Source organism: Acomys minous, assembly GCF_964271855.1.
Source record: "Acomys minous genome assembly, chromosome: 5".
Classification (NCBI taxonomy): domain Eukaryota; kingdom Metazoa; phylum Chordata; class Mammalia; order Rodentia; family Muridae; genus Acomys; species Acomys minous.
The window spans coordinates 13,921,436-13,947,571 of record NC_140494.1 but is presented as its reverse complement, the minus strand read 5'-3'; the positions used below and the strand labels follow the sequence as shown (position 1 = coordinate 13,947,571).

The following is a 26,136-nucleotide window of genomic DNA, read 5'->3' as shown; positions in this document are numbered from 1 at the left end:
TCTTATAGACCAGGCTTGGGGTTTTTTTGTTGTTGTTGTTTTGTTTTGTTAAGTTTTCCTTAACTGAAACTTTCTACCCTATCTGTGGCTGAGACACTTAGGACAGGCTGAGAAATGTTAAACCCACTGGGTCCCATGGGAACTTAGGGGGACTCAGGAACATGGCCCTTTAGAAAAAGGCCTTTTCTCCTAGTCGAGTATTTTTATGGAGTAGATTCCTGAGTGTGTAAATGAGTGGGTCTCTGTGTCTCTGTTTCTTGTGTTTTCTTGGGCTCTTCCTCTGTGTTTGTCTTGTCCTATTGTGGTGTGTTAGTTTTTGTTTTATCTTATTTTGTATTTTATTTTACTAGTATCCCTTAGAAGCCTGTTTGTTTCCTAATGAGGGACAGAAAGAGGATGGATGTGCACAGGAGGAGAAGTAGGAAGGAACTAGGAGGGAGTAGTGGGAGTGAAAACCATAGTTAGGATATATTATGTGAGGGAAAAGAATCTATTTTCAATAAAAGAAAAAAAAAAGAAAAGAAAAGAAAGAAAATGTCTGAGCCCTAAAGATGGAGCCTGAAGGTGGGGCTGAGCATTCCGAGAGATACTGGGTGAGGGGCACTGATTCATGGAGGAGCTCCAGAACCTCTGGAAGGCCTTTACTGTATTTAAAGCCGTGGGTCTGCTGGCCTAATGTGACAGCCACTCTCAGATCAGACATTACCCACATGATTTTACCGTGCAGCCAGACCTGAATGCCACTGCCGCAGACATCAGGAGAGAGGTGGCAGGAACTGAGAGAGGAGGCCAGGCAGGGAGGTCAGAGAGCCATGCCGGGGAGCTCTGGCTTCATCCTAAAGTTTGTGGCACTTCACAATCAGATTTGTGTTTTTGAAAGACCCCACGAAGGTCAGGGTGGAACTGGAGGAGAATGATGCTGAAGAAGAGTGATGCTGAGGCGTCTGGGCAGCATCCTCGTCAAGTGATGTGGGAGTGCAGTTGTAGTGATGGAGAAACACCCTGAAGTAACTAAAAGAGGGCAAACAGAACTTAATGATTCAGTGGCTGGAGGAGCCGGAAGAGGAATAGTTCCCAGGCATCTGGCTTGCACCGCGGAGCAGGTGCCACTTACTAACGCACAGTCACAGCAAAGTAAAGCTGGACGTATTTGATTATAAGATGCATAAGAGAGGCTAATAGACAATTGAATAAAATGGGTCTGGGATCCTGAAGTGAAGTCTGCACTGGACTTCTGTATACAGATGGTCAGTGGAGCCAAGAGAGAATCAGGTAACTTCAGCAAGAACGTGGAGGGCAGGAAGACACCTGAGCAGACATCCTGGAAAAAAAAAAAACCAACCTAGGACATTAAAGGCAATGCTTTGCAGACCAGCGGCTTTGACGTAGAAATGGGTTGTGATATCAACTTAGTGGGTTATCACCAGCACTGAGAACAGTAACAACAGAAGGGGCAGCAGTTGTTGTCATAGTAAATAAATAAGTAAACAAATAGATAGAAAATGGCAAAGTGCGTTGATAATGAGTTACAGAATTCGTGAGGCTGCCACCCCATTTGTGTGCATACTGTCCCTGCTCTGGGTTGTCATGGAAATGTGCTTCTTACTTGAACTAAGTCAGGAAGTTCGGAAGCTGCTCACTTAACGCCACCGTTGCTGAGCCCTAGAGATTCCCACTAGGGCTGCGGCTCTCACTCTCGGAGCACCTTTGGGTGCAAGGTTACCTGAATTCATGAGCTCCTTAAAAGAAAAAGACTGCAAATGGGACCCACTTTCATCAACAACATTATTTATATTGAAAAACAAAACTGTGTCACAGCATGCGTATTTGACTAGACATGTATTAAATTATTTAATTACTGAAGAAATGCAATACATCCAGCACTCAGTCATGTCCACATTGAGCTGATCCGTGATGTAGATATGGAAATTAGCATCTTGGGAAGCAGAGATTTGCACTTGTGTATTAGAGCTCCGTCAGAAGATTTCTGTACAGTAGATTAGAGGATCAGCATTTCAAATTATATCGAAAAGGCTGTCTCTTTCCAAACAGTAAGTTATGAATATTTCATCTCTTACTGAACGAAGGCAAGGTTTTTATTTACATTACTACGAGAGTTCAGAAGCATCTCGTGTTTGGTGCTGCCTCTGTGTGTGTGTGTGTGTGTTGTTGCTTTTGGTTTGGTTTGTTGGTGTTGGGTGTGCTTGTTGTCTTCTCTCTCTCTCTCTCTCTCTCTCTCTCTCTCTCTCTCTCCCTTCCTCTCTCCCTCTCTCCCTCCCTCCCTCCCTCTCCACACACACACCTTTTGGGTTGTTTTGCCTTTGCAGTGCTGGAAATTGGAAGACAGCTCTTAATCTGCAATCTTGTTATTTCTGTCCTATGTGTATTGTCAGCTCTTTTGCTATATGTGTCACAGAATGACTAACATAAATACATTCAGATGCTGCTTTTCCGAATGAATCATTTGTCTTTCACAAAACTAACTGAATTTATATGAATCAAGTTTCTAATTTAAAAGGAAATTTATTGCCCTTCTTGGGCTTAGACTAGAGTAGCACAGCTAAGTCAGAACCCATTAAGATGCCCCGTAAGGAGCCCACGGCTACCACCATGTGCGTTGCCATAGCTAAGTAAATAAGGTGCCAAGCAGCATCCAGCTTGTGTGACACAAACTCCTTGGATGGCACACATCGTGAACATGGCATGGAGTCCCGCTGCCTCTCACTTGAGTGGGCACGGAGAGAAGCAAGCAAACCGGGAACCCAGCTCAGTCCAGTTCAGTTCTCTGACCCATGCAACAGTTCTCCCGAGGACAGTGCATAGGTGGCAGTGTTAGAAATGCTCTGCTGATCCTCAGGGTAAGCAGGCAGGGCTGATTCTGCTGCCACTGCAATACGTATGTCTCAGGATAGTAACGCGTGCTGTTCAGTCCATATGTAGATGGGACTGTGTCGTGGTGATAAAAGGCCAGGCGCTTCTGCATAGAGTACTTGCTGGAAAGCTTAGGACAGTGATTTCCAACCTTCCTAATGGTTTGACCCTTTAACAGAGTTCTCATGTTGTGGCGACCCTCAACCATAAAATAATTGCATTGCTAGTTTATAGCTGTAATATTGCTACTGTTATGAATCATAATGTAAATATCGGATATGCATGATATGTGATATGTGACCCAGTGAAAGGGTAATTTGACCTCCAGGTTGAGAACCGCTGGCCTAGAACTTAGTTAAAAAAAACAAACTCTATAAATCATAGCTTTAACATTATTTCCCCTAAATAGACACAAATCCCTTTATAAATAAATATAATACACAATTTATATGGGATTTCAAGGAAGATGATCTCAAACACGTATCCCGTGAGTTGCAAAATACGCAACCCCACAGCACCTTCCTCTCCTGACTTGCTGCTTCCCCAAGCCGTGTTTGCCTAACTTCATGGTGATGTTTTCATTCCCAAAGCTATTGCTGTCAGTTGCCTTATTCCTAGTTCTAGAATACCACTGGCTGGGGACGGGGTTGGGAGGGATGTAAATAATTTCTCTAGAATAGTTTTTTTTTTAAAGTAATGCGTGTTTGAAAAAAATATTTTAGAGGTTAAAACTTGTGAAGTTGAAAATGGGGTAAAAAGTTAAAGTTCCCACCCCCATCACATCTTCAGCGTTAATAATAATGTTTGTTGAAATATGTATCTGAAAATGTGTGTGCATTGCCAGGAGACAAAATGGAATTACATCATATCACGCGTTGCAGGTTTTTTTATTTAACTCAATCTGCATTTATTTCACTCATAATTATTACCTACCTTGAGCCAGCCAGGCAGTCATAGGTCCAGGTTACCCGGCAGTGAGCGTGGTCATCATGATCATAGCCTTCATGGGGTTTATATGTACTTTCAAATTCTTATGCAATGGTCGCTTTCACTTTTTCATAAACGTTCCACCAGTAGCATTTGCATTGTTTCAATCTCAGCATTTCCTTAAGGAAATGATTCTACAGAGACTGTCCTTGTGCTATGCCATAGGTGATTGTCGAAGTGTTTCTATAGAATTAATTCCTACAAAGCAGCTTGCCAAATTTCACTTCAAAAAGGTATTTTGCTTTGTTTTACCAAATTATATAGGTACCAGGGACATACAACAGTGAGTGTACCCCTAGTCAGCAATGGGCTTTATGAGTCCCTGCTATTTGCCAAATAAAGGATAATGACATTCACAGTAATTTTCATTACATCAATCATCAGGTACACAAGGAATGGAGAATATTTATCAAATCATTTGTTCCTCTTGTTTACCAAATCATTTGTTCCTCTTGTGAATTATTTTTGTGTCACTTTGTCTAGTTTTCAGTTTAGCTGAGTCCTCAAACATGTGCCTGCGTATTCGGAGTCTAATGGCCTTATCGGAGCATCTGCCTCACTGATTCAGTAATCTGTGGCCGCTTCTTCGCCTCTTCCTCTTCAGCGGCATTCAGACTATGCTGTGTGGAGCCCTTGGAGTTCTTGAACGTCCTCCAAAGGCCTTACAGGAAGCTGGGACCTGGCACAGCCTCTTCAGTGGAGCTTGCTGATTTTATTTACTGGGGCTTCATTGAAGATTGCAATTTAAAGGGGGGGTTCATCACAGAGAAAACCAATGCTCTCTCCTACCTTGCTTCTCAGACTATGTTCTGTTGAGTTGGAACCCCAGTCTTGTGTGCTCCTATAAGCACATCCCACCGTCAACCCCACCCCCACCCCCACCAAGGTATGCCTGTTGGGAACCTTTACAGTACTTGCATGCTATTATGAGCCTGGAATGAGGTCCTAATCTCAGGTCTCTCATAGACAGCCTACTTCAGATTCCTTTTCTTCCAGTTCAGCGGCCGAGATGTGTGGTGAGGAGAACTGCACCGTAGGCATGAAGAACCTGTCTCCCTTCCTCCTTTGCTCGTGGCTAGCATTTGACAGCTCCTAGCTAGTTCTTCCCTAAGACATGGCTCCAACACCAGCCTCTGCAGGTGTCTGAGAGGAAGTAGTTTAGACGGTTAGTGTAATCCTGGTCAGCACACTCCTTCCCACGGATAACCGCAACTTTTTTTTTTTTGTATTTACTTTAGCAAGCCATTACCTGAAAAATGCAAGGAGTTTTAAGCATGCTTTTTAAAAGTACTCTCCCAGTGTTGTGCAACCCTCACCCGCTATCTGGTTCCAGAACATTTTCCTCATCCCCAAGAGAAAAGTACTCTCATTGTTACCTCTTGTGCAGAGGCTTCTGTGCCCCGACGCTAGCATTTATGAACTGGAAAAGCCAGCGCTTTAAGACCATCTGTTGCCTACCCTCCCGAGTGGAAGCTATTTTTTTCAATCTGCTTTTTGCCCTGTTGATAAAGGCTAGTGTCCTACTCACAACACCCATAGTATAGTTGAAGATAACTAAATCACTCAGTAACTATTTCTTAAGTGAAACAACCCAACCCCTTTAGCCTTTTCTTGGCTTCTTTTAATCATTCTTGTTGGGTTTTTTTCCATTATCTCATTTTTCCACAGCCTCTTTAAAACAAAACTGGACATAGTAGTGTAATAAAACCTAATGAACAGTGAGCATAGGAGGACTGAAGCTAGCTTCCTGTGATGCGGTCCTTGCTAAGGCAAGTAGGTGGTAGCTTTCACACTGGGACAGGGACAGACAGTGGAACTGTTAACTGCCTCAGGGTCTGGGAATTCAGAAGGAATAGGTTTCGCTCGCCTTCTAGCTTAGGAACAAATGTAGTCATTCCTCCATTAATGTTTAACTGCGTGTTTTGAGCTGTCCCCGTGCTGTCGTACATTGAGAGCTCTTCTGTATCCCTGTAAGGCGTCCAGCAATCTTCGGAATTGTTAGTGGGCCTCAGAAGTCCTCTGTCCAGAGAGGACAGCCAGCCGAGGAGCTAGTACTGAAGTTTGGCCTCCTTGGTCAACTGTACACGGTTACATTTCCAAGTGCCTACTTTTTATCTGACTTTATGGAAACAGGGTTCTTGGGGTTATAGCACAGCTCAGCGACAGCAGACACTAAGGCTGGACCTTCAGTCACTGGTACTGCAAATGAGCAAGCAAGGCTCGGTGTATTCTCACACCCTTGTATCCTTCTGTTTGTCACCCTCTGGCTGCGGTTACTGTCCTTTCAGGGATATGAGCTAGAGACCTGGAAGTTACGTGTCGTTGAATTTTCTCTGACATCCCTCTCAGGAGTCAATCACCAAGCCCCTTTGATTAAACCTCTGTAATGTCTTCTTTCCTCTTCCCAGTCCTCACTGTGTCAAACACTCGCCCAGACCTCCCTCCTCCACACACTAGTTTCTCCAACATTTCCCCTAGTCGTTTTTCTAAGGGACTTACCCGATCAACTCTTATCTTTAAAAAGATAGTGAATTTAAGTTACCTAGTGCAGTAACTGATTGTCCCCAGAGTAAAGTTCTTCCTCAGCCTGGTGTGGTGTCTTTGGGACTATGGAACTCTGGACAGAGCTGCTGTTCTGAAGAGTGAAGGGTGGCCGGTCTGTCTCCAGAGGCGTCTTTCTGAGGCTAGAAAAGGGCAGCCTCAGGAGCCAGCGGAGAGCCAGCTGAGCAGCTTTAATTCAGAGGCTGCGAAGAAAGCAGCCTCTTCAGGGGAGAACTGTGCTCCAGCTTCAGGGAGGAAGGAACAAATGTCTCTGCCTAGCCAGGCACTGTGCTAACTAGAGGGCTAGGACACGGAAGGAGTCATAGCGCCCGGGAGAGCTGGGAACATTTTTCGGAACAACAAGTCAAGACAAAAGGATTTGGGTAAAGATGTTAAGAAATTTAGAGGGGAGTGTCTTTCAGTTTACACCTGGTGATCTTTGTATATCTGAGACCCTGATAAATGTCTGTTGAATAATTTATTCGAGAACCTTCTCACTCTGTGCCATTAATATATTACTTGTTTACTACCTCTGTGCTGGCCTCATTCTATTTTGTAAGCCAGTTCCTTCCATTTCTTTATTCCTTTTTTTGTTTGTTTGTTTTTGTTTTTGTTTATTTTTTTAGACAGGGTTTGTCTGTGTGGCCTTGGCTGTCCTGGACTCACTTTGTAGACCAGGCTGGCCTCAAACTCAGAGCAATCTGCCTGCCTCCCCAAGTGCTGGGATTAAAGGCGTGTACCACCACGCCCGGCTCCTTCAATTTCTTAAGAAAGGCCTAGGGGAGTGCTTGCTATATACTGGCACTTGGTGATCTGTAGTGGAAACGCATGGTGCCTTCATGGTAGAGTAAGGCACATGGAGATGACATATTATCTTTTCTTGTAGCTCCAAGACCGAATAATTATGCCCTGTCAGGTATAACAGGGGCCAGACTAAGAGAGATTCTGGGTGTTGCCCTCTTACTTATCATGTGTCACCTAAGTTCTTTATGTGAAGGGAAGTGAAGGAATCGTCATGGAGTGAAGAGTAGAGTTCAGCTTGCAGTGTGTTCTGGACCTTGCCTCCCTCAGTTGCTCCCCACCTTAGTTTGCTCAGAGTCTCTTACCGAAGCTGCAATCTACTGACTCAGCCACACTGGCTCATGAGTAAGCTGGAGGGTCCCACCTGGCTCCCTCCTCCCAGCTGCAGCATTGGAGTTACAGGTACACACAGCCATGCTTAGCTTTTGCATGGGCACTGGGGATCAGAACTCAGGTCCCTGTGCTTGCATGGCGAGTGCTTTTCTGACTGAGGGATCCCCCGAGCTTCAGTCACTAGACTTTTGAAGGGAATTGGATTATGGTGGTTTCACCAATAAGACAACCGCATGGCATAGCTCAACTAGAACATGATTCCTTTGTGTTTGTCTTTCCTCAGTAGATTAGTCTCTTGGAGCTGAGTGTAAGTGACGATATATGTGGGCTTGGAAAGACATCAGAAGTTCACAGGCTTCCCTATAGAATCTTGTTTCTACAAAAAGTACCTCATTCTTGAGATCTCGTTTCCCAGAAACCTATGCACAGAAAAGACTCTGATGCATTAGACACAGGAACATGAGAAGTCAGCCAGTTCTTACTCTCAATCAAAAGAATCAAAGTGCTTGGAATCCACTGTGATCGATTACACCTCGTTATCTGACGACACATGTCGCCTTGAAAGGCATTTGGAAACTTTCTGGACTGCTTCTGCATACCCATTAGGTTATAATTCAAGAAACTAGAAATCACCTGTCTAATAGTCAGTGGCAAGTCAGTGCAGTTGAGAAGTGAGTACAGATCTCGGGAAAACCATCCGAACCTACCTGTTCCACCAACTATCCCTGCCGTCTGGGCGCAAAGGCGCATCTGCCTGCCCCCAGTTTCTGTAGATTGACTCAGCGTTTTTCTGGTGCCTACTTCCGTCGTCGGGTCTCATTTCTGACTTTCTACCCCATCTGTCCTGAATATGCAGCAAAGCAAAGCCCTTTCCCTGTGTCTGCTGCCTGTCCAAGAGTCCCGTGGTTCCCTTCACCCTGGGAGCACTGTCAGTGGCAATAGCTTCAGTTTCTCCTCTCTCTCCCAGAGACAGGGGTACCCAGAGACGGGGGTACCCAGAGACAGGGGTACCCAGCATCCATTCCTGAATGCTGGCCCACTGAGGAGCCCAACCTGCTTCTTAGAAGAGAATTCCCTCAATCAGGCCTTTTCCAACCTTCCAACTTGCCATCCGTAGACCGGGAGCCAGCTCCCATCACGTCATCCCCTTCCAGCTCTGGTTCTCAGTCGGCTCAGTTTTGCCCTTCCCTTCGGAAGATGTTTTGTGACCTTTGTGGGGCTGCTTCCTACCAGCCTCCTCCTGTCTGCTTGCCACCTCTTTCTTTACTCCAGTCCAGTTAGGATTCTGGGCATCAACACAACCAAAGTTATACAGAAATAAAACAAACAAACAAAACAACAGCAGCAACAAAAACTCCAGTTATTTTTTTTTTGGTCTTAATCCTCACAGGACAAGTTCTAGAACTGTGAAACTAAATCACAACAAAGCATTATTATTATTATTATTATTATTATTATTATTATTATTATTATTATTATTATTTTCACCATCATCATCATTGTTATTATTATTATTTGCCATTAGGATGTTCCAGAATCCTCATTACTTTTCTATCCTTTTTCTTTCTTTTTTTTCCCCCCCTAATGGTAGTACTTTATCATAGAATCCTATCGTCCAGGCACTGGTGAACCTTGGTCAAAAAGTATCTCTGTTCCTGTTATATTACATAGGTGGCCTGGCACTGGGTCAAGAGCCTGTTAGCCTGGGGCTGAGAGCAGCTCTTTCCAGGAGCCACAAGTAAGAGGAACAGTAGCACTAGCCTGTGCCAGTGAAGACCAGCCTGTGCACAACCGTGGTTACTCCATGACCAGTCCAGCAAAAGGGTCAAGAGTGGAAACGAGAAAGATGTCTCCTCCCGCTAATTGGCCGGGAAAACCAGTGTCTGACGCTGAGATTCAAAGTACATCTGCCAGGAGGCTGCTTCCAGAATTCCCCTGGGATCTCGTCCAGACACACCCTGCTCTATAGACATAGTGAGGATGGTATAAATTTTGTAGACTCTGTGTTGTTTAAATCATGCTTGGTCATTCATTCTCATAAAACATGGAATGTGACTTATTGTTTCTGGATTATAACTTTGCTGATGTTTGAAAGAGAAAAAAATATTACCAATTAAGATATTTCTCTTCTCAATCATGTGTAAACATATAATAATATAAATTTAGCAATATGGTTTTTCCCTGTGTCCTGTTCTATAGGAAAGGCAGAATAATATGTGTATTGCTGTTTTTAACATTGACGGGGCTAGGGTATTGCTCAGTATATGCCTAGCATGAGTTGGTCTCCTGACTCCACCCCCCCCCAAATTTTGAAATTACTTATTTCAAAATAGCATATAAAATTTCCTTACACAATAATTGGTAGTAAAATGCATTAATAAACTGAGTCTCTACCTGGATACTACAGATTACATAGGTTTTTATACTACTCCCAGGTTCTGCCTGAAAAATCTGGCTTATATGATGCTACGTGCATTAAAACAAAATTATTATTTATTTGTAATGCTACGTATTTCCTTATATTCTCTTTTGTCTTTTTCTTGTCACGTTTTAAATTTTAGGCATTTTTTGGGTGACTACATGACTATGTGTACATATTATGGACTAAGAGTTTCAATGCTTAGATTAAAGGAAAGCACACTGTATCTCTAAGATGATGCTTGTTACAGTACAGTTTAAGATAGCACAGAGTGAGAAGTAGCACGGTGGTGCGGCATACACACATGCAGCATGAGGCAGGCCCTGGGCTTAACCCCCAGCCCGTCGGTCCAGCATCAGGATGGAAGAGAAGCCAGTGTGTTTGCAGTAGCTTCTAGTGGTCGTTCACTTCTAGAGTAATGGTCACTAGTATTTATTAAATAGTATAGAGATATCTTAGTGTTTGGGTTGGGTTGGATTGGGGTGGGGGAGGGGCAAGGTCTCCTGTAACGCTGGCTGGCCTGGAACTGGCTGTGTAGATCAGGCTAGCCTCCGATTCAGAGATCTGCCTGAGTGCAAGGATTAAAGATGCGTGCCACCACATCCAGCTGAAGAGCCTTGGTTAAAAATAAAAATAAAAATAAAAAAAAGAATTAAAACATGCTCTGAAGGAAAAAGAATCTTAATAAAGAAGTTGAAATTTTAAAAACAAGAAACAGATCTCAAGACTGGCTGCACAATAATGTAAATAATATATTACTGATGGTGAATTTTAGAACACACCCATTTTTTTCATCATCACAAAAGAAGTCTGTGTAAGTGACATGAAGTTTGGGATCGGTGATTGCTTTTTTTTTTTTTTTTTTTGGTTTGGATAGGTTTTTGTTTTGTTTTTGGTTTTTGTTTGTTTGTTTGTTTGTTTTTGGTTTTTTGAGACAGGGTAGCCTTGGCTGTCCTGGACTTGCTTTGTAGACCAGGCTGGCCTCAAACTCAGAGATCCGCCAGCCTCTGCCTCCCAAGCACTGGGATTAAAGGCGTGCACCACCACTCCCTGTGTGGTTACCTTTTGCACAAAGTTCAGAGTCAGCACTGTAGGGAGTGGGCAATGGGTTTGGGTTGGAGGGGTCCAACATAGTGGCTGTGATTCCTAGCAGAGAGGCTGCACTTCCCTTCCTGTAGTGATACAGCCAGTGTCTCAAGTGAGCAGGGATGTGTGGGACAGCCTCATCAGGACACTAGAATACGAAGCCCTCCCTCCTTGCTGCACTGGCCCTCAGTTCTCCTGCCTCCGTTGTCTCCTACAGTGTGCTGTCCTGGAAAACAACTGCTTTAAAGAGCTCCACTTGCAGCCTCCTATGCCTTGGCATCTGCTCACTGAGGCTGACAGTGAAGGGGGCAGTGTAGTCACTGGTTACCTATGTGCACTCTGTTTCTGGTACACACAGGGCTGTGGCTGAGCGGATGACTCCACCTTGCTGGTCCTATCTTTGCTCTTCTGTCACAGCCTCCCCCCCCCCCCTTATGAGCCCTCACTCATAAAATACTTCCAAAGAGGAAACTGAAAGGTGGTTTCTGATCCGACAACAATGAAATCTTGGAAATTATTTAAATAAGATGTGTCAGGACTGTGACCTTTAGGCCATAGGCAGTTTTCCTTCTGTCAAGCTTTGTGGATCACTTCGGACTATGGAATCACTCTTCTTTCCCATTTCTAAAGGATGGCTCTTCGCATTGGGGGTTATGGTAGTGGACTATTCATGTTTTGTTGTTTTTGTTGTTGTTGTTAAGTTATAGTGCTAACTTTGACCCTGTTTCCATTAGGAGACGAAAGCATGGAAATCAAAAAGCAAATCACAGGGATGAGAAGATTACTGAATGACAGCACTGGCAGGATATATCAACGTGTTGGCAAAGAAGGAGAGAAATTAAAAGAAGAGCCCCAGGATTTGGATTTAGTCTGGCCACAGCGTTTGAACTCCTCTGCCGAGGCCCCACAGGGCCTCCATCCTCCCTCACGCGGGACATGGAATGAGCTACCAGCCCAAAGTGGACAGCTCTCAGGGCAGTATGGTACACGTTCTAGAGCCTTCCAGAGTCAGCCCCTAGCCTCTGCAAGTTCCAATGGTATGATTGCTCTACAGTATTCAGAATATCCGTGTGGGCAGGTACATTCCCAATGCTGAGTTTGCCCTTTGAGATCGGTTGCCTCTCTCTTAGTTCCCTCCCTGGAATCACTGCGCTCTAGTTAATTTTTTTGTGTGGTACTGAGGGTGGAGCGCAGGGTCTCACACATGCTAGGCCGTGCTCTATCACTCATCTGCAGCTCCTTCCTTCGCTGTGTTGTTTTAAACAGGCAGAAGGGGAAGGCGTACAGAAGAAAGCTAAGTGTATAAAAACTCCAGAGATCTGGGCGTGGTGGCACACGCCTTTAGTCCCAGCACCCGGGAGGCAGAGGCAGGTGGATCGCTGTGAGTTCAAGGCCAGCCTGGTCTACAGAGTAAGTCCAGGACAGCCAGGGCTACAAGAGAAACCCTGTGTCAAAAAAAAAAAAGCAAAAATAACAAAAACTCCAGAACTGAGAGTGAACAAAGTCAGTGGCCCCGTGTTAAGTAAAAGCAGGTTCCTGGTGCTGATTTAATGAAGTCAGAATTCTTATCCACCAGTATACAAGTGATGTTGTCACCAGAGACTGGACGTGAGTGCAGCTCCCTGGTTGTGTGTTGTGTCACCCATGCGTGGTCCTGCTTACCCCTTCACTTCGCTTCCCCATCAGGAGAGCCCTGGTGAGAGAGGGTCCTCACAGCTTTGCCTTTTGTACGGTTCTTTCCTTTAGCCCCATCCCAAGGCTGGAACCTTTAATACGGCTCCTCGTGTTGTAGTGACCCACAAGCACAAAATTATTTTCATTGATACTTTATAACTGTAGTTTTGCCACTGCTATAAGTCATAATGTAGCACACGCCTTTAAACCCAGCACTCAGGGAGGCAGAGGCAGGCGGATCTCTGTGAGTTCAAGGCCAGTCTGGTCTACAAAGTGAGTCCAGGACAGCCAAGCCTACACAGAGAAACCCTGTCTCCAAAAAAAACAAAAACAAAAAACATAATATAAATATCTGAGTTTTACAGTGCTCTTAGGAGACCCCTGTGAAAGGAGCTGTCAACCCCTAAGGGGTTGGGCACTACAGGTATAGAACTACTTCTTTAAAGTAAAATTTCTTTAAAATCCCTGACTATTAAGTGAGGAGGAGGTGCCAAATTTTCTCAAAGCTTAAGGGAAGGAATTGATGCTTTTCTTGGTAATATTAATTTTCTATCCAGTGACACTGGATGTTGTTTGGTTTATAAATTATGCATGGATGTGCAAATCTATAGTTTTCATAAAGAACAAAGGAAAAATAAGGCTTTTCAGAGTCCTTGGAAAGTTGAGGGTTTTCTTCCCTTCATTTTCATTTTGATGATGTCCTTTGGTAAAAAGAAAACTTTCTGATTTTTTTTTTTTACTTAAACACAATTCACAGTAACCAGTTTGGAGAACTGAGACGCCACCCTGAGACACTGAGGAAACAGTTAGGGACCCTAGAGCTGTGTAGATTCTTCCTCTCGGTATCACATAGGCAGGCGCCAAGTCCACACGTTGGCAGGCTTCCAGGTTGGAGGGAGGCTGCTCTTTAAAGGCTCCTCCATAAAAATAAAAGTCACTTCTCTTTAAAATTGGAAAATGATTTATAACGAGCTGAGAAGGACTAGTTTTGTCCTCTAAAAAGCCATAAAGATAGCGCTCCGATTAGTGCCTGGGGGTGCTCTGTGGCCCTCTTAGGGCTACTCCACTAAGAGAGAGGGTGGGGTGCATCTGGCATTATAGTAAATGTGATCCTCCTACATCAGTAGTTTTGGGATAACATATTCTAATCACCGGTGTACAAGGATGGTGGTTTTACTTTAGAAACTGTTACCAATATTAAAAGTTACAAAATTTCCTCCAAATCAGTGTCTGAATAGATCTTTGTTTATTGCTTCCATCATTTCAGTAAAAATACACTATGCAAGTGGCTCAAGAGAGAGTTCAGCAGTTAAAGCGTCCTTCATGTAGTGTGGAGGCCTGAGTTCAATCCGCAGAGCCCACAGAAAAGCCAGGTGCGGGTTTTGTAATCACAACACCAGCAGTGTGAAGTCAGAACAAACGGGTTGGCCAATCAATCTAACCATATGAGGGGGCTCCAGGTTTCCTGAGACACCCTGTCCTTAAAGAAGACACCTGACATCAATCTCTGCACATCCCCCCACGCCACAAACACACACACACACACACACGCGCGCGCGCGTACACCTATGTGAACATATGTATACACCATGTACGCACAGACACATATGCAGGAGTTATGCACGTCTGCCTAAGTTAGGAGCTGGTTTGTAGAGATTTGGAACAGTTTGTGTAAACCCCTTAGATGGGCCCCATAGCCTAAAAATAGTGAAAAAAAGTTATGTGAAAGTTAGGCATGGCATAACTTATCAATGCATAAAATATGTCCATAATATCATTTATTATTTACCATTATCATTTACTGTCAAAATACATACACTTCTTATTTTTCAAAAAATCAAAATTTATTAGAACTTAGGCACACAGCTATAGACTGCGCATGACATTTGCAGTTAAGATAAATTTAAACAAATGTAAATCTTCTAGCTGCCCTCCTGTTACCGCTGTGGGAAGTTAAAAGTGGAGTGGAATCCTCAGCTTCTCTTGGGACTGTCCCCTTCCCATTCCTACAGTCACCCAAGGATCACTTGGGTCCTTGAGTCCCAGCTGTGACTGCACAGCCATGCGATTCTTTCAGATGGCTGGGAGTTCTACAGTTGGGTCACCTCACTTTGCATCCATTTGGGTGTTAATACTTGCGCTGCTCCGTAAGTTGCCTTCAGTTCTTTTGTGGTTTCGCTGTGGTAAACTCCAGTATCTACAAACAATGAGTAATATAGGAGTTGGATTGTGTACAACATATGATAGAACATAAAATTGGAACAAAACCTTTTACTTGACCTCACTGCCTGCCAGAAACTTAAGAAACAGCTACCCCTTAGACTGCCCCATTCACGGCAGCTAACCTGGGGCCAGAGAGGTCCAGCCGCTGGTGCTGTTCTCGGAAGGTTCTAATTCCAAATGTTTTAGTTCATGAGCAGTGGGGAAATACTTATTCATATGTAGGGGAAACAGACGAGAATAGCTTTGTTAAGGAAAATATATCAAATTTAAACAGTGAGCGGGAGACTGGGAATGGGGATTCTAAGAAGCAAGGTGGAGAAGAGAGATCCTTTAAGACCCTTTAACAAGAAAATCAACCTACACATGCCTCTGAACCATCAGGCAAAATGCTGTCCTCTCCCACTTCTTGCTTCTCCCCACCCGAGCCGGAGATATTCTAGAAGTTTCTATCTCCACAGCTCCTCATTGTGAAACTAGTTTTTGTTAGGCTGACTTAAGTTTTAATTTGAACTCCCATAGCGTACGCGCCGGCAGTGTCTCTGTAAGGCCGCTGCAGAGCCGGACCGTTTTCAGTTTTACTTTTGCTGCCTGAGAGAGTAGCAGCGTGAGTGAGAGAGTAGAGTGACTTGTCAGAGTATTGTCATCCGGGAGGACAGGCCTGCCTGGGAAGTGCATTGTGTGCCTGAGTTCACACAGACCTGCTCCCTGGGACACAGCATGCACTCTAAAAAACGGAAGCCAGGGTAATTAGATAAAGTCAGACCCCCAAATTTAGGTTGTGAAAATTACTGGGTACATTTTCCTTCTGGCACAGTTTGATGACAATTGTACATACTTCAAAATCCTGTCAAGATATATATTTTTTTCCTTCTCTTTGTAATTATTATTTTTTTTTTTTTTTGGCATGCTTTGGGAGTATATCATTCTTTTCTCTCGTGCTTAGGAGAACTTCCAGGGGTGAATTCATCAGTCGGACCCAACTGCTGTACTTGTAACTGCCAGTCAACATTGCAGGCCATTCTCCAAGAACTCAAGACCATGAGGAAATTAATGCAATTTCAAGCAGGTACAAACACAGCCTTTGCTCGTGAATGTGTGTCTGTCTGACATCTTCAGTTGTATGCACTGGCCTTCCCTCCCTCCCTTGCTGTCTTGCTGTGCCTTTTCAAGTGTTCATTTTCTCTGCTTCTTCAACAACCCTCGATTTTGTCTTATTTTGGGTTTTTGGCAAATCAAACAAATTTTGTTATTGCCCCTAATACTGCTGTTGGGCTTATGCACGTGAACTCAGTGTCCCTCATCTCATGGCCTCCTGGTACTTCACAAATGCTAGTTAATTAAATTTTGGAATATCTTATGTCAAAGAGCCCTTCAGGAAATGCAGGCTTCCCTGTTGAAGATGCTCAAGGACGTGAGCAAATGAGATCCAGCGAGCCACAGGCTCTGCTTGTGACTTTCTGCTTGCATTAGGACGTAGATGGTCAGACATACCTCCTGTCTGCCTGCATCCTTCACTGGACTCTTTCTGTTTTTTTTGTCATTGGATAAGGTAAACAACCCATCAGGGCACGTAGAGTTGGGGCTTGAACTCCCAGTTTCTCACTCTCTAGCTGGACGACTTCTAGGCCTCCCGTTCTCAACTGTGAATGTAGGATTACTATCTAACTCTCAGGTGATAGCAACAGTAAATGAGATTTCTAAGGCAGAGTACACACGCCTCAGCACAAGGTTGGAAGTCACAGTCTTTATTTAGTGGCTCATTTTCTAATCTTCACAATTAGTAAGAAAACTGGAAATTTTTTCCCATTTCCCCACCCCCATTATTTATTTAATCTCTTTACGGCCTGATCCCAGCCTCTCCGCCCAGCCTCACCCTCATGCCCCCTCTCCCCATTGCTCCCTGTCCTTTTTCTCAGAGAAGGAGAGGCCCCCAAGGGGTATCAGCCTACCCCTGCTACCTCAAGTCGCAGCAGGAATAAATGCGACTTTCCCACTGGGACCCAGCTAGGGGGAAGGGATCCAGTGGCAGGCCACAGAGTCAGAGACAGCCTCTGCTCCCACTGTTAGGGGACCCACATGTTGACCACACTGCACATCTGCTACATATGTGTCGGGGGCCTAGGTCCAGTCCGTGCGTGATTAGTGGTTCAGTCTCCGTGAGCCCCCATGGGCCCAGGTTAGTTGACTCTGTAGTTCTTCTTGTGTTGTCCTGTAAGGGGAGGGGGTGGTGACCGTAGCTGAGACTCCTAGCAGCAGGAGTTAAGGAGTCTGAAGTGGCCACTTCCTGTAGCTGGGTGGGACTTCCAATGGAGGGAGGGGAACACCAACACACCCATAAAACCTTCAACTTGAAATTTGTCTTGCCTCCAAGAAGTGTAGGGATAAAGATGGAGCAGAGATTGAGGGAACGGCAAACCAATGACTGAGCTAACTGAGACCCACCCATGGGAGAGAGCCAACTCCTGACACGTTTTTTTTGTTTCTTTATTTTTCAAGACAGGGTTTCTCTGTGTAGCTTTGGGTATCCTGGACTCACTTTGTAGACCAGGCTGGCTGGGATTACAGGCATGCGCCACTGTGCCCAGCTAACCTCTATTACTAATAATAACACTCTGCTGTGCTTCCAGACAGGAACCTAGCATAACTGCCTTCTGAGAGGCTTCATCCAGCAGTAGATGGAAACAGATACAGAAAACTGAAATTTTTATTTTGTTACATATGCAAAAAATAATAAATCCCTCTGGACATCAGAAACTACTTGTTGATATTAGTGTGGCAAAGCAGGAAAGCCGCCAGCCCTGTGGTGATGCGCCTTCTGACATTTCATCATGGGAGTGTTCACGACAGCATCACTCAGAAAATGCACTTGTTGACAGCCAGCATTCTAGTAAAATCCTCATATTCAGTGATGTGGTTTTGATATAAAAAAAAAAGCTTGATACTTAGACATATCAGTTACCCACTATCAAATTTTTAAAGAAAGCAAAAGGATTTCTGGGAATATTTTTTTAAGGACTTAACTTGGTCTTATCCTAAGGCAAAAAGAAGCATTTTGTGAAGCCAGTAAGCAAGCAGTGGACTCATCATGTCCCACCACGATAACCTGTGTTCTTACTCACCTGGCAGAGGTTGCCATCTCCTACATAGCGGCCTCAGGAGGCAAGTTGCTTTATTCTGATAGATGCTGTTTACAGAGGGAGAGTTTTTTAGTACTTAAGGAAATATGCATATGAAATTATAATGATTTATTTTGTTACTTTAAGCTTCTTACTACCGAAATGGCAAACTACAAATTGCACCCATGTAAATCCTTGGCTGGGGCCTTTTTAGAATCTATTAAGTAAATGCCATTTTGTCACTGTGTTTTCTCTTCCGGACCTTTGCAGATTAGTGAGGCAGATCATTCCAGAGCTATGGAGAACAAAAAGGATAAACCAAATAAATGATTCTCCTTTAATTTTCTCAAACTTAAAAGGATTGTGTTGTGTGGGCAGATTTACTTAAGGGTTATTACCCGTGAGACTTAGATTTAAATTATAATTTTGAGAGCTTCACCTTTATTTTCCGGGAAGACAAGGGCTTAGACAGAGGGGTAAGATCTGAATACAGGGAAACAGGCTCTTTTAAGACTTGCAGGAGAACTAGGACTCAACAGCCTTCTGTCTGGGCACCAGAAACGTCTGAAAGAGTGAGCTTAAGAATGGCTTGGGCCTTAGGGCTGCAGCCTAGCTTCTCCTGCTCATCATTTCTGGAGTCCATTTGACCCTGGCGACAAGACAGGCTAGCCTGGACTTTAAACGCATCTGGCTGTACACTGGAATCTCGGGAGAAAGCCTGCAGTGATGTTGATGCCCTGGTCCCACCAATGGACTTTCTGACCCTCTGAGCCCAGGGAAGATCATTAAGGCACTGAAGTACTTCTCAAAGCACCTCACTGATTTCTGAGGTGCAGCCCATTGCCTCTCATCACCACTTAGGTAGTTAAACAATGCCATCATCCAGCTGGTGGCTTCCAAAACTTAGAAATTGCCTTTTAGTGCAGAAATTAATATGTATATATATTTGGATCAGTATAAATATTATTGATTTTCAGACTGATAGCAAATAAGTAATAGGAAGTAGTCCATATTGATGTGCATTCGAAGCTTTAATTTTCACATGGCTCATGTTTATAGGTTTCTTTCTGCTTAAAAAAAAAAAGGACAGGCATATGTTATCATCTTATTTAGGAAGCCATGTTGATAGATGAACATTTGATGCAAATCAAAGCCATATTTTCCTATTTCCCATTCCGTCAGAGTGTTGATAAATGCTGCTTCTCAGAGTGCACCTGCGAAAGGCAAACTTGCCATCTTGAGTTCTTTAAATGCTTGCTCAGGCTCAGCCTGAGTACTCGGCCATTGCACTATCTGTAGCCTTGCTAACTTACTTGGCGTGTTCAGAACTACGTCTTCCCTACTTTGCATTATGTAAAAGTGAGTTCTGGAGAAGCGGCCAACCTGGTCTGACCCCGCGGGACCCGGTGTGTGGAGAAGGCTGGTGTGCAGAGAATACTTGATGAGGAGAGAAGTTGACCTCGCAAGAGTAAATGCCTAATGCGACTTCCCCATGTCCTCACCCAGCCCCGTTCTAGGTAGAATCCTCCCACACTGTTTCTTTTAGCCAGTCTTGCTCAAATGATCATCATTCCGGCCCTCTTGGACCGTAACTGATCGGCTGAAGTCCAAGTGACGTTAGGGCTGTTGCTGGGATGGGCATACCAGGGCGCATGAGCATCTGTACCTGAATTTAAGTTCTGGGGTTCTTGTTAAACCTGCCACATGGTCCACGAAGCCATGTTTCCCCCAGAGCTCCTAGCCCCTTCCTTCTAGGGGAGCCAGGGTGCTGCACTGGTCTCATGATCTGCTGTGTTCAGAACGGGTTTCTCCTGGGTGACACTCCGCTGTGAGCACTTTGAGGTGCAGAGTGAGATGTGCCTACCCGTGCTTCATCCTGAGGGAGCCTCACCTCAGCGTCAGTTTGTAAATCACAGAGACAGGCCGGGGTAGGTGTTCCTCAGACACAAGTGCCTGTACCATGTTTGTGTTTATTGTCCACAGTTGGAACTCAAAACAGACAACAACCCCCAATTTCCCTTATATGCTCCCAGCGAACCGCTGTCTCACGCAAGAGAAATAAAAAGAAAAAAGTGCTCCCGAAGACTCTGGAACCTGTGACGACTATGAAACCAAAGCCCAGTCCACTGGAAATTGAGAAGCCGGCAGCCATGGCAGCCATGGCCCCAAGGCCATCTGGTCTCCAGGCCGCAGAGCACCCCTCCCCTGAGGAGAGCCACGTCCTGGGATTTGGCATCGTTCTCGAATCTCCTTCCTCAGATGTAAGTTAATATCTTCTGGCTGCCATCCCGCTTAATAGAAGTTTCTGGAACCTTATGTATTAAGACACTTTCCACTTCACTAGTTCGGCCCCAAACAAGCAGAGAAACTTGGACGAGTGAATGTGGGAAAAGGGGGGCTAGTAAGAACCTCCTTGCCTGGGGTTTCCTTCTCTGAAAAAAAAGATCGTATGCCTCCCTCACCCATAGACGGTCCGCTCCTTATCTCTGAAAGATGAGGGGTGCTGTAAATAATCTGCTCACCAATTTCTCTAAGATTTTTAATTTCCAAGTGGCAGTTTTCCATTTCCTCGGTGTAGAAAAGTAAGAGAACATAATTAAATCCTTTGTAGATGAGCATAAATGAACAGAAGACTACAGATAAGGTCACACCTTTGTGGAAACACAAACTAAGAATAAAAAAAGGAGCAGTGGTGCTAATTCTGTTTTATAGATGCAAGCCACACTGCTAATTAGGTGGCAGTGCCATGCCATTTACTCCGCGTAATGATAGGTTAACGCTCGGCAAAGGTTTGCTATTTTTTTTTTTTTTTTTTTGTTTTTTTTTGTTTTTTTTGAGACAGGGTCTCTCTGTGTAGCCGTGGCTGTCCTGGACTCGCTTTGTAGACCAGGCTGGCCTCGAACTCACAGCGATCCGCCTGCCTCTGCCTCCCGAGTGCTGGGATTAAAGGCGTGCGCCACCACGCCCGGCTAAGGTTTGCTATTTTAATATCATAGCTAGGATGTTGTCGCAGTCTGAGATGGTAGATTGCATCTGAGATATCCATCTGACTTGCTGCTTTATATTCATAGGACCATAAGTGAATTTCTTTCATAATGTGCTGAATTTGCAGCTGCATACTCTATTTACAGTATCTTTATCTAAAGGACATTTACGTTGTGAACCCCAACTCGTCAGAGTTCTTAAAATAAACAAGAAAAAGTGATCTGTTATTACTAGATTGCATAGGCTGAGGGTCCTGCTGAGAGCTTCCACAGGATCCTATAGGAATGGAGTTCTGCCCTACCTTCTAAACTTTAAATAAGAAAGAAACAGCTGATTTTTTAAAAAGCAGTCTATTTTGAATTATAGAAAGACAGGTGGCTAGCATATATCCGCATCTGGGCCTTTAATGAAGAGAGGCAATGAAAATAATCATCTCACTGTGTTCAAACTAGAAAATCCTTTGCATTTTCATCCAATTCTGAGAGTTAAGAGAGGCGTTTGGTTTTTATCATAAGTATATGCTGGAATCATTAAGAAGAACTTTATGACAGGCAGATCTGGGTCCTGGGGTCCTCCTCAAACTAAGGCACCAGCCAAGGAAAAATAGGCAGTAAACTTCGAACCCCTACCAAGACCTAGCCGACGAACACGATATTCTCCACTGTTGAGTGGAGAGTGAGATCTGATTCTCACGTGAACTCTGGTGCCCCTTTTTTGACCATGTCCCCTGGATGGGGAGGCCTGGTGGCACTCAGAAGAAGGATAGCAAGTTACCAAGAAGAGACTCGATAATCTTAGAGCATACATAGGGGGAAGAAGTCTCCCTCAATCACAGACATAGGGGAGGGGAGAAGGGGGGAAGTGGGAGGGAGGGAGGAATGGGAGGAAACAGGGGAAGGGCTAACAATCAAGATGTAATATGAATAAATTAATTAAAAAAATATTATATTAAAAATAAATTAAAAAAAAAAAAAAAGATCTTCTAAACTCACATTTAGTTTATAGACTCCTTTATGGTAGTGAGGTTCTGTATAGGAACAGTTCCCCCATTTGATTGTATTGTGTCATCACTACAGCTAAGGCCTGGTTCAAACCCTAGGCAAATCGTATATTTGAAAACAAGTAAATTATTCCATAAAGTACAGTTAGGCTGCTTTTGATAAACTGTCATATTTTCCTAAATTTCTTAAAATTATTTTCTGATAGGCATTGATATATTAGGAAAAGTAATTGAGACCGTAGATCGTCTCCTGTATAGGTGTGTCTAGTGCTATTAGTAATAGAATTATCCCTTTTTATTGTTAAGTTCCCAGCATATTTTAGCATTAAATTGGAGGTCTGGTAATGATGCTGTGAATATTTACAAAATAGAATAGAATTTTTATCATACCAATATCACTATTTATTATGTAATACACTCAAACAATTTACATTTTATTCATGGACATTTTTTTTGTAACGAGCTGTTAAGTTTGATTAAGTGGGCCAGGAGAGATGGCTCAGTGGTCAAGAACACTGCTCTTCTAGAGGACCTGGGTTCAATTCCCAGCACCCACTTGGCAGCTCACAACTGTCTGTAACTCCACTATCTGATACCCTCACACAGACATAGATGCAAGCAAAACACCAATGCACATAAACTTTCAAAAAAAGCATCTACAAAATTTGATTAAGTGTATTCAGAATTGCTCGTGAAAACTCAGGTGCTGGCTGTCTTGAAACAATAGCACGGCTTTTTAAAAAGGCAGGGAAGCTATGAGGATGTCATCTCCACAGCTCCCGTCTGATAACATTTGACTCATCTCTTCAGTAGACAAGATGAGGTGAGTACATGCGCTGGAGAGCTCGGCAGTGAGTTACAGTACTGGCTGGGAAAATGCTTTCCATGGATGGTGCTAAAGTACCCAACTTAGGTCCCTTTCTAACCCTTTAAACGCTTCTTAGCTACGAGGCTTTAAAAGTGTTTAATGGAAATCTAGAGGGAATAATTCTTCTAATTTTTATAGCAATTATCCTATAAAACAAGTCAGAGAAAACACAGGGAGATAGGAATTCTGTATTTGCAAATGGGCTCTGAAAAGTCTCCAGTGTTCAGAGGGCCGAGTCTAAGATCCTAGCATCGGCCATTTTGTCCATCGTTTCTACACTAGCTGACTGGCTTTGGAAAAAGTAGGAAACTTCCGGGAGTGAAAACCTTGGTGCTGCACATGAGGTACCGTCCTCCTTCATCTTGGGGCACGAAGGAGCCGGTGCAAGTTTCGTGTAGACGATCAATCTGCCTGTTGGAGAGTGACTGGCACACAGATGAAGAAAGGAGGCGCTAGAGCAGTGGTTCTCAGCCTATGGGTCTCGACCCCTCCGAGGGTTAAACATCCTTTTCACAGGGTCACGGACCAGATGTCCTGAATATCAAGTGTTTACATTATGATTCATAACAATAGCAAAATGACACTTACGAAGAAGCAGCAAAATTAGTTTTATGGTTGGGGGGTGTCTCCACAGCTTGGGGAAGGGTCACAGCATTAGGAGGGTTCAGAACCGTTGTACAAGCACCTAGGCAAACAGAAAAAGTTATAGAAAAAAAAAAGAAAAGAAAAGAAAGAAATGGTCAGCCAGGCAAGCGTGGTAAGTGAAATGAGGACCACTGAGGAAAGGCTTGGTTGTTGAAGGCAAAGCGAACTCCTGAGTTTTGTTTTGTGAGGGGGTGGACGGCTTTTCCTGGCAGCTTCCCTGGGGAGGAAGCACAGGAGCAAATCTGGCTTTCTGCTCTGCATAGGAAGGACAAGTGAGCTTAGTAGCCTCAAATTGTCCTTCAACTCTTTTGGCAGCGGCGGCTGCGGCGGCGGCGGTGGTGGCGGCGGTGGTGGCGGAGGAGGAGGGTTAAGCATCACACCTCTGCTAATTGCGTTTCAAAAAAAAAAACAAACCTGCGAATTATTTTTCGAAGATTCACAATGTATTAGGTCACTCTTTTTACACTAACTTGTCCTGTCACACAAATGCAGCTGCGTGTATTCACAGCACAGACCCACGTGGCTCTGGAGGTCACTGTCGGTAGCGTGTCTTCTGAGTGATTATCCCTGCTCACACATCCAGGAGTGCACAAAGCCCTAACGCAGACCCACAGAAAATCAACACATTAAGTGGTATTTTGGGAAGATCCTACTGTAATGCCTTGCATATAAGAGGTTCTTAGGAAGTGTAATTTACTTAAATCTACAAATGATAAAATATCTGTTCATGTGTGAAACACCTTGTACACAATAAATGTACAAAGCACTGGGTCCGGGTTTGGCTTCATTACAACCCACTCCTCAGTGTAACCTCCATCACCTGCTCTGCCCCTCTTCTCTGCCTCATACTCAGGTCAGGACTCTAATCTAATTTGAGCACTTCGCCTTTATGGAGACATCTGTGTTTGTTTGTTTGTTTGTTTGTTTGTTTGTTTTCTTAACGATTTCCATGAATCTATCCTTCAGTCCCAGCTTCTCAAAAGCAGGGTCATAATACCCATGCGACATCCTGTGTGATACAAGTCACTTAATTCTTACTCTGGGAAGCCTTTGTACTGCTGTCCTCTTAAAGGGAGACTGCACAAGGTTGACAGGGTGGCATGAGGTCGAACTCGGTCTCCCCCCCAAGTCTGTCATCTGCCTTCGTTCACTGTAGCAAAGACCGTGGGTGCCCGTTAAAGTCACCTCCTCTTTTGATTTTGAATTTTTTTTTTATACGCATGGGTACTTTGTCTTCATGTATGTGTGTGTACTGTGTGTGTCTGGTGCCCCTGGAGGCCCGAAGAAAGTACTGGGCTCCCAGAAGTGGACTGATAGATGGTTGTGAACTGCCATGTGGGTGCTGTGAGTGGAACCCCAGGCCTCTAGAAAGGCATCGGGTGTTCTTCTTAACCACTGAGCCACCGCCCTAGCCCTTGAGCACATTGCTTGGTTATGACAAGCATGCTGAAGCTCCTTACGGCGGACCGTTAACAGGAAAGGGGGCCAAATGGCCCGACTCTGGCTTCTTCATTTTGTGTACTTGGCACCTCCTTAGGGGAAAGTACGTGGGTAAAGGATCAGGCCGCTGCTGCAGGATCTCAGCCATGTGACCCTGAGCAAGTGGAGCCTATTCCTCACTCAGCTTCCTCCCTGCAAGTAGGAATCGTGATGCTTCCACACAGAGTTGGCCTGCTGGAAGAGTTAATGAAGCCTTCTATGTAAATCACTTAGAACAGTGCCTGGCACAGTTTAAGCACTTGATAAATATTGGCTCTTTTTTTTTTTTTTTTTTTTTTACCTTACTCTTCCCACCTAAGTACTGTTAGAGGAACAAATGTAAATACGGTTAAGTAAATTTAGCTGTCTGTATGAATGATCAGATGCACAGGAACAAATAGCACTTTGGCGGGGGTGGGGGGGGGTTGTGGGGGGGGCACTTCATGCTTGTAGCGTGATTATTTGACCCCTTAAAAGTCAATACTTAAATACAGTTCAGACCTGAATTACACAGAAGCAGAAGCAGAAACTCAAGACCAATCTGAAATTCAAATGCATTATTTAGTTCTCTTTTCATGGATTCACCACACAGTGCTGTACTGAGTACTAGTACTGTGCCGAGTACTACTGTACTTAGACAAAGCCGTTGCTCGGTTCTTACATCACAGCTGTCCGATGCCGGGTCTGCTGCCTGTTGTTTCTTAGGATAGCTGTTACACCCTGAACTATGTTTTGCTTTTGTCAGTGGTTGTCTTGTTTTGTTGTGTTGTGTTGTTTGCTTTGCTTTATTGAACCACTCAGACAAGCTTTAAAAGACAGTTTCACAATTTTTTTTTTCAGTTTCACGATTTTTAATCATAGAAAATGTTTTTGCGTGATGGGAGTTGTTATAAACACTCTCCAGAAATTCTAGATTGCAAAACACTCTAAGCTAACCAAAGACAAATGATGAATATTCATCACTTTAAGATAATTTTGCTAATCCTGATTTTGTATGCTTCTTAAATAATTTTAAATGCACTGTTGCCTCCAACCAAAATAGCTTCTTAATTCGGAGTGCTTTCCTGATACCATCTTGTCTCGGTAGATAGGATCAATGAAGGTAAGT

The 26,136-nt window shown here is 44.0% G+C and overlaps 1 protein-coding gene across 5 annotated transcripts in view; it reads left to right on the top strand.

Annotated features, from left to right (window-relative positions):
• The window catches only part of BEND7 (BEN domain containing 7), an 84,107-nt gene that overhangs the window by 14,327 nt on the left and 43,644 nt on the right, over positions 1-26,136 (top strand). For all 5 annotated transcript variants that reach the window (XR_014779263.1, XM_084781791.1, XM_084781790.1 and 2 more), the window contains 3 exons: positions 11,773-12,075; positions 15,879-16,001; positions 20,035-20,312. Coding sequence is in view for 4 of the 5 variants with exons in the window: in XM_084781791.1 (XP_084637917.1) it covers positions 11,773-12,075; positions 15,879-16,001; positions 20,035-20,312 (704 nt within the window). In the remaining variant the exon portion in view is untranslated. The remainder of the gene's footprint in view (positions 1-11,772; positions 12,076-15,878; positions 16,002-20,034; positions 20,313-26,136) is intronic.